Raw genomic sequence first — 14,416 nt, 5'->3', positions numbered from 1 at the left:
TAGGGAATCATGCAAATAGTGACACTTTGACTTCTTCATTTCCTATTTATAGGATGCCTTTTATATCTTTCTCTTGCCTGATTGCACTCACTAGGACCTCCAAAGTTATATTGAATAACAGTGGTGATAATGGACAGCCTTGCCTTGTTCCTGATGTTAGAGGGAAGGTTTTTAGTTTTTCACCATTAAGTATTATGTTAGCTGATGGTTTGTCATATATGACCTTTATTATGTTAAGGTACTTTCCTTCTATACTGACTTTGTTAAGTGTTTTGATCATAAAAGGATGCTGTATCTTGTTGAAAGCTTTTTCTGCATTTATTGATATGATTATACGATATTCATTCATTCATTCATTCATTCCCACAGCACCTGGTCTTCCTAGGGTGGTCTCCCATCCAAGTACTAACCAGGCTCGACCCTGCTTAGCTTCCAAGATCAGATGGGATCAGACTTTTTCAGGGTGGCATGGTCGTAGGCATGATTCTTATTTTTTAATTTATTTGTGTAGTGTATCACACTAGGTACTAGGCCTGACCCTTCTTAGCTTCTGAGATCAGATGGGATCGGGCTTGTTCAAGGTAGCATGGCTGTAGACTATGTATCTCTTGACCTCTCTTTTTATTTCTTCTCTGACCCAATTATTATTCAGTAGCATGTAGTTTAATCTTCATGTATTTGTGGTTCTTCCTGATTTCTTTTGTAGTTGATCTCTAATTTCAAAGCGTTATGAACAGAGAATATGGTTGGCATGATTTCAACCTTCTTATATTTGTTGAGGCTATCTCTGTGTCCCAGTATGTGATCTATTCTTGAGAATGTTCCATGTGCACGAGAGAAGAATGTATAAGCAGCTGTCTTGGGATAGAAGGCTCTGTAAATGTCATTATGTCCAGTTGATCTAAAGTGTCATTTAAAGATGTTATTTCCTTATTGATTTTCTGTTTGAATGATCTGTCCATATCCTACAGTGGGGTATTCAGGCCCTCTACTACAATAGTGTTTTGGTCTGTTACTCCTTTTAGTTCTGTTAGTAATTGCTTTACATGTTTCAGAGCTCCCTGATTGGGAGCATAGATATTAATATGTGTTGTGTCTCCTTGGTGCAGGATTACCTTTATTATTATGAAGTGTCCCTTAGTATCTTTCTTTACCTTTTTGATTTTGAAGTGTATTTCATCTGGTATTAGTACTGCTACTCCCACTTTTGTCTGAATGCCATTTGCTTGAAATATCATATTCCACCCTTTCACTTTGAGTCTATATTTATGTTTAGAGCTGAGATGTGTCTCCTAGAGGCAGCATATGGTTGGGTTTTGTTTTTTGATCCATTCTGCAACTTTGTGCCTTTCTATTGGTGAGTTCAGTCCATTTACATTTATAGTGATTATTAAAATATGAGGTCTTCCTATAGCCATTTTATCTTTTGCTCTCTGGTAGCTCGGTGTTTCCATTGCTTCCTTGTCCTTGCATTTCTGTTTTCTTTATTTTGGTTGGCCTTTGTGGGTTTTCCCTCTGGTTCTTCTTGTTTTATGTTATACGCTTCAGTTCTGAATCTTCTGTGTGTGGTTACCATTATGAATATGTAAAGATAGTTACATATATATAGTCATCCATTTTCTTCTGCACATACCTTATCTCCATTCCCCTTTGCAAATTTGGATCTTTGAATCCTTCCCTGTCCAGTCATTGTTATCTCAATTTTTCCCTATTTATGCTGAACGTTCATTACTATCTTGCTATAGCAATTCTTTTCTTATTATTTAAGCTTATAATGCCCTATTCTTAGTAAGGGTTGCACTCCTGTGCTTCTATTGGCCTAATAGTCACTTTACTCATAATCATGTATTTTTTATTGTTGTTATTTTGTTTTAGGTGAACTAACCCCTTTCAGTATTTCCTGTAGTGCAGGCCTCATAGTGGAGAATCCCTTCAATTTTTGTATGTCTGGAAAGGTCTTAATATCTCCTTCATTTCTAAAAGAGAGCTTAGCTGGATACATTATTCTAGGCTGGTAGTTCCTTTCACTTAATAGTTTAAATATTTGATTCCATTCCTTTCCATGTTATAAGGTTTGTGCTGAGAAGTCCGATGATAATCTAATGGGTTTTCTGCTATACGATACTGTTTTCTTCTCCCTGGGTCCCCTGAGAGTTCAATCTTTGTCGTTGATTTTTGATAATTTTAATACAATGTGTCTTGGTGAAGGCTTTTTTGGGTTGAGGTAATTCAGTGTTCCGTTGACTTCTTGAATTCCAAGCACCAGCTCATTCATTAGATTTGGGAAATTCTTGTCAACTATTTGTCTGAAAATGCTTTCTAGTTCCTGCTCCTTTTCCTCACCTTTGATAATGCCTATTATTCTTATATTTTCTCTCCTGATGTTATCAGCTAGTTCTTGAATTTCTCTTTCATTGTTTTTCATTTTTCAGTTTCTCTCTTCTTCCTTCTGATTTATTTCTAGATTTCTGTCTTCGATATCACCGATCCTTTCCTCCATTTGGTCGACTCTATTTCCCAAGCTTGCTATTTCATTTTTCAACTCTTGCAGTGTGTTCTTCATCTCCAGAAGATCTATTTGGTTCTTTTTTGAGGGGTTCAATCTCCTTGCTCTGCTCATCTAGTTGTTTTTCAATTCCTTAAATTGTTGATATGACTCATTTTGGAATTCACTGAGTTTTTTCATCAGTACCTTCCTGAATTCTCTGTCATTCAAGTCACATATTTCTATGTCCATAAGCTTATATTCTGGAGATTTTTCTCTTTCTTTCTGAGGTGATTTGTCACCTTGGATGTTCATGGTGTTTAATGGACTATTTCTCTGCCTGGGCATTAATGGAAATGTATTCTCTTCTTTTTTTCCAGAAAGAAAATTTATTATATAAAGGTCTCTAGCCTGCTGCAAAGAAGACATTTTTCTTTTGGTTTCCAGTAGGTGGCATCTAAGCCTCATGGATCCCTGCTTTATGCAAAGGCTTAAAAATGCCTTTTTATTTTCTTATAGATATTTAATCATGCTCACTACCCTCAGTTTTAGTCCCTGTCAGTATTAGCAACAGTTTTGGTAGCATTAGCTCAGATTCCCCTGGGGCTCCACCCTGTTTGGTCTTGGAGGATATCGGGGGAGGGGCACCCTGGGTTGGGGTTTGGGAGTTGTGGCTCAGCCTCAATTTTGCAACTACAGGCCAGTAAAAATCAACAGTTGTTCCTCTGCCATCGGCTTCTCTGCTTTCTGCCCTGATGACTGGGCTTTGCCGCCAGTGGTGTGGAATTCCCATCACTCTCAGGCAGGGCTGTTCAGGGAAGTCACTGCACCTTCCCCCCTCCCCCTCCTTGTACATGGAACTCCAGCGGCCCTGAAAGGCAGCTTCTTTATTTCTCCCAGTCCACCTCCTGACACCCGGGATTCTGACCTGTGGTAGCTCTTAAGTGCAGATGCCATGCTCAGACATGCTGGTGTGCAGTTTGGGTGTTTTTTTGTTGAGTTTCAGGTGTTAAGCTAATTGTTGTTTCAATGGGAGAGATCCAGGGATGTCTCTCACTCCGTCATGTTTCTGAAATCCTCTGGAAATCTTAAAGTAGTCGGAATTCTTACATAGTGAGTGGCTTCTCTCCAAATATCATTTCAGGCTTAGGTGGAAACTGCAAGGCTTCTTCTGATCTAGCTTCAGGTGTATAAGACTACCTTTTCTGTTGGATTCTGTAGATCAGATAATCTACTAGGTTAGCCCAGACTCAAGAAGAGGGACATCAGACTCTACCTTTTAATGAGAAGAGTAGCAAAGATTTTATGATTATATTTAATATACCATATAGCATATGATGAAAAACTTTTATGATGATTTTTCAATTGAGGTAGAAATTAATCTCTCCTATTTTCTGAAGTGCAATAATATCTGTGTGAGAATTAAAACGTGAGAGCATAGAATTCTTTCCTTTCAGCTGATTTTCAAGATACTGGATTAAGGATCTTTTTTATTATGTAATAGTTTTCCCATACCAGAGACCAATGATAACTACACTAGCTATTTACTGAGCAACTATAATTGCTAGACACTCTGCCTTTGCATTATTTATTTGATCTCAAGTCCCAGGCAAGATAGGCATTACTAATCTCATGTTGTTGATACTGAAGCTGATGCGAACTAAGTCATTTTCTCAAAGTCATCGTGATAGAATATATTTAGATTCAAACAAAATTTGTAGAATAGCTCTTGCTGTTTCCACTATACTCTTCTATGTTTAATGGAAACACAATTTTACACAACAGTACACAGAAGTAGTAAAATCTCAGTTAACTGAGATGCTCTTATCATGTTTGATCATTTTCAAGTGAAATATTTTATTCTAGGTGCCATTTTGTGTGCCATTTCAATTCTGCTTTAGTGTTAGTCCAGAATCATCGTTTTAACTGTTAATAAAAAAAAAGAGTAATTTTTAATTAGGAAGTAAACATAACTAATTTTTGATAAGATATTTTAGATTTTTATGTATTTTTTTCTTTCTCACCAGAAGGATGGGTTAAAAGGTTGAAAGTATTGATGCAGGAAATGAAAATAAATATGTACGTTTCATGGAATCCACTGGAATTTATTCTTTGGTACAAAAACATGTTTTCAATCTAACTGTGAAATTCTGATTAATTGAAATTATAACCTCGCCACTTACATAGGCTCAACACTTGGGAATTATTTTCATGTCTTCTGTAGCTTCTATCTAATAATGGAAATAAAAATGTGTCTATTTGGCAAGGTTTCATCCCTCTTCTGATTTCCTTTCTTCCTGGTTCTGCCTAGATTTAGACCTTTGACAGCTTTTCTATTTGTTTCTAGGATTTCTCCCGTTTTAAGCCATCTTACACTGTTCTCTGAGCCATGGTCCAGTTGTTATTCACAAGCAAGTTATTTCATATCTCTGTAAATTAATTTCTTTATTTATAAAATCTAACTTCTTAGTATTGTTGTAATAAATAAATAAAATTACACCTACATAAATAATATTCTGCTTGTTGGCTATATAGATACAGACATAGTTAAAGATGAACTTTGTGACTCCAATGATGAAACTGATATGAGGTTTATTTCTAAAAATGAATGAACACAGAGAACACAAAATGAATAAGCAACACAAAGCCTCACAATATATAAGGAAAACCAATTCAAGCAGGCCTGCCATATGTTATTGATCTACCAGTTGTTCACTATAAAACAGGGGGCACCATTAATGAAATAATAAAATGAATGACACTCCTAGAAATATACAGTATACTTTCTGTACAGCTGAACATGCAGACCCTTAAAGCAATCTTTTATGTGCCTTCTTTATACTCAGTAGGGAGAAGAGAAGATAATGAGCTAAGGGGAAAATAAATGATTACTTACTATTTGTTATTCTTCAGGCCTACTATTTTACATGCTCATATTGAAGGGGGGTTGTTGATTTTGTTCAGCAGCCTGCAGTCACAGTAAACTGTGCTGCCTCTTTCATCAAAGGGAGGAAAACTGTTTACACCGATTTTATACTGGTGGGTTTAACAACAATGACAGTGCCCGGTGTGGATAATGGTCATTTCACATCTCTCATATGTGGATTCTTCCTTCTGTGGTGCTAACTGGGTATTGTATTCATTCTTATGCAGAGTCCTTGAATGTTCAGAGTCTGAATTGTCTATCCAAAGAAAACTACCAAAATTTCAAATTATGTTACAAAGAGGTCCCTACATTTCAAGCTTATCATTTCATTTAAATTCCAAGTACTCTACTATAATCAATTTGTATCTCTTGCTGGGGTCATAATAGCAGTAGTCCTCAACAAATTTTGTGGACAGCAGGTTTAAAAATGGCATTTGTATTTGGAAGAGAGTTTGTACTTCATTATGGTTGAAATTCCTGGGGCCTCTTTAATATTCAGGCTAAACACAAGTTCCTACCCATTCTGTTAGAATGTAACCTCTCTCTTCAAATATCTTTGACAGCTTATTGCATATAGCATAAATTAAAATGTGTAAGTCTTTACCAAAATCACTCTAAATTTCCAAACATTACTACATTTTCTTCTTTCAAGCATCAGTTTAAATGTCACTTACATGGAAAGGCCTTCCTCACCAGCTTATCTAAAATAAAACTGGGTGTGTCATGCTTTATCACAGACTCTTATCTTCTTCTCCAACAAACTATATGCTGTAAAAATAGTGATCTTTATAGCTCAACTTATGTTTTCTGCTATTCAGTTTCTAAGAGTAGGCACAAAATGAACATGAGTTGAATAGAGAAATAAATGAAGGAAGGAAGAAAAGAGGAAGGGAGGATGGAAAAAGGGAAGGAATGACCTTTGACAAGGATTCTCTCTTAGTTTATTCTGGCTGCTCTAACAAAATACCACAGACTAAGTAGCTTATAAACAACAGAAATTTATTCTGCAGTGTTCTGGAGGCTGGAAAATCCTAGATCAAGACTCCAGCATTGTCATGTTCTAGTGAGAACCTTCTTCCTGATTCATAGCTGACACCCCCTTGCTTTGTCCTCACATGGTAGATAGGGCTAGTAAGTGCTCTTTTAAAAGGCATTAATCTCATTAATTAGGGGTCCACCCTCATGACCTAATCACCTTCCAGAGGCCCCACCTCCTAATATCATCAGCTTTGAGGATTAGGATATGAATTTTGAAGGAACACAAATATTCACACCCTAGCACTCTCCCTTGACCAAACTTGATTCAGGTTCCAGATTCTTCTTTCTAACTAGTCCCTGACCTTGGGCTTTGTCCTTGGCCCATTTAAATAGGTTTAACAAGAATCCTGCTGATTCAGTTTGGGGAAAATCCCCCACCCTTGATAGCTGATCAATGTTTTTATTCCTTGCCCTCATATCTTATCACCACGGCCTACCTGCAGCAAAAATACACCCAAATTGATTTAGCCACCATACACCTTACTCCTGATGTTTCCTCTTATTAATTTTGTATCCACTGATTGACCCCTACATTGCTTGGCTATAAATATCTACTTATTCTTATTATGTTGGGAGTTGAGCTCAATCTTTCTCCCACTACAAAACCCTACTGTAGTAGTCCCATTGATAAAGCCTTCCTTACATCTTAAAAGTGTTATGAATACTTTTTTTCTTTAACAATTTCCAACACTTTCTCTACCTGCATCTCCCTGAATATGTCATCACTCCATAAATGCCTTTCTTTACATTGTAGACTGTGCTTACAATATCATACTCTTTATGCCCTAGTTCACATCAAACCCTCTGCAAAATGTATCTTCCAAGTCCTATGTCAAACATAGTGTCTTTCAATATGGCCATCTTCCTAAATTATCTCCTTTTAGAATCTTAAAAGAGCTACATGTGCACTCGCTTTCTACAAGATTGTATAGTGAAAGTGTTACTGTTGGGGTGATTGGAAATTTGGTGTTGCCCCAGGGGTATGGGGTGGGGAGTAGGGGTATAATGGCACAGAAGTGTAACTGGCATTACTCCATGGGTCTTCCTCATTGATGTAGTGAAGAAGTACAGTTCAGTGAGATTTAAAAAAGATTTATTAAAAGAATATTTAAAAAAAACAAAGCACACCCCAAGTAGGACCACAAATGACAACAAACAACAATCAAAAACAACAACACAGAAGTGGGGATGTCTACATTATATTTAGGCTGTGATAGGTAATTCCAAAAGCATTCTTATGTGATTAGCATGTGAGGTCATTTTGATTGACACTTGGTTGCCATGTAACTCTTTGCCTAGTGCGCACGTGTGTACCCGGGATTACACTACCATTGCGGTGTTCTTTGGGCAGCCTCTAGGCCAGGCCCCTTTTTCTTTGCTCCCCTTGTTGCTCATGTCTGACTAGCTACCTAACAATATTGTGAGTGATGGGTGAAAAAGTCACTAGGCTAGACAAGGCAATGTTAGATAATGTTAGAAATTTAGGGGCTCGCAAATCTTGTGTAGTCCTGAAGAGACTAATTCTACAGGATAAATAGAGGAAACAGAGCACTGTGTTTTTTTTTTTCTCTGACAGCCCACCCCTGTCCTAGCTCCTGCCTTGTGCTGCAGCTTCCCCATTGTGCCTGGGACCCAGACCATTCTCTGTAAAGGCTAGGCAAAAATCTCATAGCGTGGAGGGAGGTGATATTGTCCAGAGACCTTATAGTCAGGAGCCAGAATTCCAAATGCAGATATAGAGCTCCCATGACTTGTTCTCCCCTGCTCACATCCTCTGATATCCCCTGCTCGTATTCAGTCCTGTTACTGACACGATAGATGTCCCCAGACTCTTTCACTCTTTCCACTCCAGATTGATTGATGCCCTTAATGACCAATGCTGCTGGCTCTCTAGTTGACAGACGGTGTGAAGTTTCTTGATGCTATTTCTTCTGTTAAGTATGATCTACATCCCAGATAATTTTACAAGCATTACCAATTACCAAAGAAAGAAATGAGACTAGTTAAATATTGTTGTATAGCATATAGGGGCAGAGATTTAAATATTCTCTGAGAACACTAGAAATATAGCAATACCTCAGGACAAACAAATGGCAGACAAGAAAACATTTCCACCTATAGAAGAATTTAAGGTAATAAATTAAAAAGAACCCAGAGAATGAGAAAATTAACATTCGATAGCCCTTAATGGAGATCGATAATGGTCACAATTATCAGAGTGCCAAGGTCACCAGAAAGGAGGACATGCAGACATTACATATGTCAAAATGGAAATAGAGAACATCACCTCTAGAGTGATCTTGCCAAACAACAGAAATACTGACCAAAAACAACAAACACTCCCCACCCCCAAAACAAACAAACAAGCAAACAAAAAAACTAATCTGGTCAGGCTTCTACTTGCACCTATTGGTGACTGTCACATTGAGTGTCAGATAAACAAGCATTCATTGTTTTGTTTTGGGTACACTACTATATGCCTAAAAATTCCATCATAAAATGATGTATTATAAACATCGCAACTTTAAATTCGAATTCCCAAGTGAAATGCTATTTGTTAGCAAAATATCACATGCAAAGGCGGCCCATTAGAAATAGAAAAATTTTAATGGATGATTACAAGGTGGAACTCTGGTCCCAAACCACCTAGATCCGATCAAGTCCGGAGGCCACTTATTACCATATAATCAGGCAAAGACAAATCAGCATCATATGTAAGGTTCACCAAATCACGTGAAAAGATCTGAAATCACTCCGCGCATTTTAACAAGCGAGCTCTCCTTGACACAAACACTAGACAGATGAGAAGACCAAGACCCAAGAAAAGACTATCTGAGCCAAGCCCACTCCACTGTTCAAAGCCGGACAGGAAAACATAATCCAGACGAATAATAGCAACATGAGGGAACTGAAAAATGCAGCGAGAGAGAGAACATTCATCATCTGCATGTGATTTCTGCGTACTGCAATGTTGAAAAACTGCAAAAAATCAGCGCCTTTTAAAGTCGTTCGCCTCAGTCCCTCCCTGTACGAAGTAACAATTTTAGAACAGAATTTGCACTAAGTCTGAATGTTGAAGAGAAGGAATAGATGAATATGATTTCCTCTGACAGCCCACACCAGCTGTCCTGGCCCTTGCCCGCCTTGTTCTCTGATTTCCCCACTTGACATTACGACGGGGACAGACCCGTTCCGAGCTCCACAAGGGTTTGCGGTAAGTGACCCCATCAAGAGATTGCCGGGAATGTGGCATTTCCCAGGAGGCCTTACGTCGTGAGAAAGAAGCCCAAAAGAGAGAACCCCCATGGATGAGGACAAAGGAGACCAACACCAGAGAATAAACGGGACCGGCTGGGGGTGGGGGTCAGTTCACAGCGATGGGACAAAGCCTGCTTTCAGCCCTAAAAGCCCAGGCAGTGCTCTCGGGATGAAGCGTCTCCTCGGTTACGCTTCAGGATTCTCAGGGACACGAGGACCTTGGCATGAGGGGCACGACGCTAGCTCAGCGGAGGGAGGAATCCGGGGGACTGGCAGAAGTCATAGGGAGGACTCTGAGCAGGGACTAGCAACCACTTTCACCATGAAACTGGGCAGGGTGCACAGAGCCCCGCCCCGGTGGCTGGTGGCGGAAGCCACAGACAGGGTAACCGGAAGTCCCGCCTCCCCCTCCCCCACCTGTCCTGTTTCAGACTGTGCGGGCTGAGAGGGTTCCATTTGAGGCGCGGCGGGATCCAATCAACCAGGATTCCAATCAGCAGCGCAAGGCGGTGTCCCTGCCCTGCCAGGTGTCAGGTGGGTCTCTAAACGAGGACTCAGGGCAACACCTAGCACAGAAAAGAGGGAGTGGACTAGATAAGTGCCCCGCCCCCACCCGGGAGGCCTGTGGCGTGACCCCCCCACACTTCCTCTGTGGAGAGCTGCGTGGAGGGCCTTTGTGCACATGTGTGTGGGGTGGGGTTGGGGAGGGGGTGAGGCAGAATAAGAGCCTTGGACCTGCCAGTGGTCATGAAAATGCCCCTGAGCGAACGAGGACTTAGGGCACCAGACACTCCACATAGTGGCGGCCTCCCTGAGCCTGGGCCTGTCCGTCGGGCCTGGGAGGCCCCGGGTAGGGACGGCCTAAGTGTTGCTGATTTCTGCTTCCGGAATCTAAGGGAAGTGAGCCCTTAGACCGAGGAAGGCAGTGCCATGTTTGCAAAGGACAGAGTTCCAGGCCCCGCTGGAGTCCCGGATAGGACCCTGGTGAATTCTTAGGGTTCGGCTAACGCCGGTGAAGTCATAGGGTTCCGTCGACCCAGGGAATTCTGGGGTCGCATCGACCCCGGGGCGTAGGGTGTGGCTCAGTGTCTCGCCGCCTTTTTCAGCCCTGGTAGTCCTGTGCTTGAGATGCAGCCCCACTTCCACGTTGGGGTCTCAGAGAGACAGGGCCTCCATTGGAATGTGGCGCCTTAGGTAATAGATGGCACGGGTACGTGACCAACCTGTATTCAATTTGAGGAGCACCTGCGATTATTGTGGGACTAACTAACTCACGGCAGAGGGGGCTCCAGCCCCTTGCCCTGCCCTCAGCCCCGAGAGCCCAGTGAAGGTATGGGCAGCCAGAGGTGACCCTCTGTTGCTACTCTGGGTCCGAGAAGGTGAATTTGTTCCAAATAGATTATTCAGTGGGAGGAGGGTCCCAGGCCCTGGCAGGTGTCACTGGGTTATGTGTAAAGGGCAAAGTGACCATGTAAAATAGTGGTCCCGCAGATCACAGAAACCCTTGCGAGGTCCTGGGCTGTGATAGCGTGATAGACAACCGAGTCGTTCTTCCGTGGTGTTGTTCCCTGGGAAGCGTGGCCTGAAGGTGATGGAGAAACTCATGTCAGAAGGAGTCCCGGGCCATGCCGGGATTCCAGGTGAAGATCCCAGGACAAGCCATCATCATCTCTTTCTTCTCATGTTGTCTCAATGAGAATAGGCCCTTTCCGGCAGGGGTGACATTAGGTATCAGAAGGTGGGGAATGAGGTCTGAGCCGTAGCCAAAGAAAAATACCATGGGTGAGGGCTGAGAAAACCACCCATTCCTTAAGTCAGGCGTCAAACATCACTCTGCTTAGTTCTGCTGTCATCGCTGGGAGGCCGTGGACAGAACTGTGAGGCTGAGATATCGCCTGAATTTCCTGCTCCTGGAACTTTGGGTGAAGAAGATTGTTCTGTGGAAGTGATGTCTGATCACAGGACCTATCGATAGTCAAGGGAAAGACCTTAAACGAGGCTGATGGGGACACCCACTCTTGAACAGAATGATCTCAGCATAGCCCCATGCTGCTGTCGCCCTTGGAAAACCACAGATGTGACTGCCCCTTAATTCATCCTCAGTGGTCACAGGGACAGGACTGTTTTGTGTGAGGGAGCCACATCAGGTCAGTAGATGGGAAGGGTCTCACATACTGTCAAGGTCAAGGTGTAGATGTCATTTGAGCAAGACCATGAAAGGAGATGTGATTTGGTCTTAGGTGGATAGCCTCATTTATCATGGGGGAGGTGACCCAGGCTCTATGGACTTCCTAGGTAATGAACCGGAGTGAGCCCTGAGCAAGCCACCTTCCTCAGAACAGAAATGGCTCTACAGAGCCCAACCGCTTACTGTCATGTCTGAGAATTCTCAGCCTGGTTGGCCAGCTGCCTCCTGAGGAGTATTCAGAATTCCTCCTTCATGTCTTGGGGGACACAGAAACCAGGAGGTCAGGAGACCTGTGAGGCACTATGGCACTGTTCTCAGGAGAGGTCCACTGGAGATGGCTTTCGTCAGAGCCCCCACAGTTGAATTTAGTGGCTGAGGCCACTCACATCTGAATTCTTTCTCTTAGGCAGTGATTCTCCATTGCCTTCCTTCCTGTTTACACTTCTGATTACTTCCAGCTACAAGAGTCATGATGCCTTTTCGTCAGAAGAATCCACAGTGCTCCCCTGAGCAATCCTGTCGGAGCCACAGTGAGATGCAAGCCTGGAGGTTGCACAGATCTCCAAGGCTCTGGAGGAGACCCATCTCTCCTCCCATCCTGCAGCGCCTGGCAATTCGAAGGAGGCTCCTGGCACTGGTACACCTCATGCTCCTAAGGGTCTTCAGAGTTCCTACTGGTCTTCCATTGCCACCACGGCCACCTCATCAAGCCATCGGGGGTGAGGGCTCCGGTGGCCAGAAGGGGAAGGCTAACACCTCCCAGGCCAGGCCGGGCCCCAAGAATGTGCCCATAGATGCTATTGATAAGCATGCAGCTTTGCTGGTGAATTTCATGCTGTTCAAGTATCAAACCGAAAGAGCCGATAACCAAGGCGGATATGTTGAAGAGTGTCGTCAAAGAGTACAAAGACCACTTCATTGAGATCTTCCTAAAAGCCTGCGAGCGCATGGAGATGATCTTTGGCCTTGATGTGAAGGAAGATCCCACCAACCAGTGCTATGTCCTTCTCATCAAGATGGGCCTCACCTACGATGGGATGCTGCATGGTGAAAAGGGCGTGCCCAAGACCGGCATCCTGATTCTCATCCTGGGTGTGATCTTCATGAAGGGCAACCATGCCACCGAAGAGGAAGTCTGGGAAGTTCTGAGCCTGACAGGGGTACGTTCCGGGAGGAAGCACTTATCTTCGGTGAGCCCAGGGAGCTCATCACCAAAGTTTTTGTGAAGGAAAAATACTGAAGTACCAGCGGGGTAGCCAACAGTGATCCTGCACAATTTGAGTTCCTCTGGGGCCTGAGAGCCCACGCTGAAGTCACCAAGATGCAAGTCCTCGAGTTCCTGTCCAAGGTTCACGGGACCGACCCGAGTTCTTTCCATCTCAGTATGAGGGGCTTTTGCAAGATGAAGAGGAGAGGGCCCACGCCCGAATTTCAGCTGGGGCTGTCTGCCTCCATGGTCAATGCCAGTTCTAACGCCAAGCCTAGCAGCTTCTCCTACACCTAGGGCAGTCAGGGAGGGTTTCCTCCTACATTGTTTAAAGAGGCGTTAGTGTTCTTAGAATTTATGTCTGACATGGAGCTGAAAGGAACATGGTACATGTGCCTGTTTTTCCTATTTTATATGTGTAAGTTGAAATGTATCTTATTTTTTGACATGCGGATTACTCAAACTGTTTGTTTAGATTTAATTAGCTTCAAAATCTCCAAGTTTGTGAAAGATATTGGTCAGACATTTCATGCTCTGATGAGGTTTTGTAGTGAGAGTTCTACTGTTTTGGAAAGCTGATTGTGAATCCATCCATCCTGTGTTGTCATCTGGAATGAAATAACGTGGCACTGCTATAGGCATTTTCCTTGGAAATGTAAAGGAAATCAGCCTTAAATAGTTGGGATCAATAGAGAAAAATAGAGAAGAAAATCTAAATGATATTTAAATCTTGGCTTTCTTATTTTTTTTTCAGGGCTTGTTCTGTACAAATAAGTGATGCGTACATGTATTTGCTTTGCTCTTTCAAGAATGTAGCAGAAATAAATCTTATAAATCAGACCTGATGCTCTTTGGCTTATTATTCCCCATACGGTCATTGAACAGCCGATCTTTGGAAAGCACTGTTGCCAGTACTGGGAATGCTAGGATTTATTGAATCAGGACCTGCTCATTGAATTGTAACATAGAGAAGCAATAATCTTTAAGGGCCATGGTGCGATGTTCTAATAAATACCTAAAGGAGAAGTAAAACGAAGGTGTGGAGTTGGTAGATGGACAGTCCACATGAGACTGTCAGAGGTTTATGCAGTTAGGAATGGCAGTTTGGGGCTCGGGGAAACTTCAAGTCCTTCAGTGGGAGTTACTGTCAGATTAAACTAGGGTAAATGGTGAGTCGGATGAGGCTGAGGGTATTGTGAGTGGGAGCACACACACACAGATTGGATTTCTCACGGTTGAAACCCAAGGTCTGTAGTGCCAAAATGCTGTAAACTCTTAACCGTTGGATCCCAAGCGCACCAGAGACAGATTCTC

The 14,416-nt window shown here is 42.3% G+C and overlaps 1 protein-coding gene and 1 pseudogene across 1 annotated transcript; one reads left to right on the top strand and one right to left on the bottom strand.

Moving 5' to 3' along the window:
• Positions 1-360: 360 nt before the first annotated feature.
• Positions 361-480, bottom strand: LOC118608486 (annotated as a pseudogene).
• Positions 481-10,124: 9,644 nt separating this feature from the next.
• Positions 10,125-13,368, top strand: LOC107511407 (melanoma-associated antigen B16). The gene is given in 7 exon segments (XM_016145736.2): positions 10,125-10,241; positions 12,354-12,434; positions 12,437-12,609; positions 12,611-12,748; positions 12,750-13,074; positions 13,077-13,262; positions 13,265-13,368. Coding segments are annotated over 6 exon segments (996 nt in total). The 5' UTR covers positions 10,125-10,241; positions 12,354-12,364.
• Positions 13,369-14,416: the final 1,048 nt, after the last annotated feature.

Source organism: Rousettus aegyptiacus, unplaced genomic scaffold (genome assembly GCF_014176215.1).
Source record: "Rousettus aegyptiacus isolate mRouAeg1 unplaced genomic scaffold, mRouAeg1.p scaffold_m13_p_9, whole genome shotgun sequence".
Classification (NCBI taxonomy): domain Eukaryota; kingdom Metazoa; phylum Chordata; class Mammalia; order Chiroptera; family Pteropodidae; genus Rousettus; species Rousettus aegyptiacus.
This window is presented reverse-complemented; position numbering and strand designations above follow the sequence as displayed.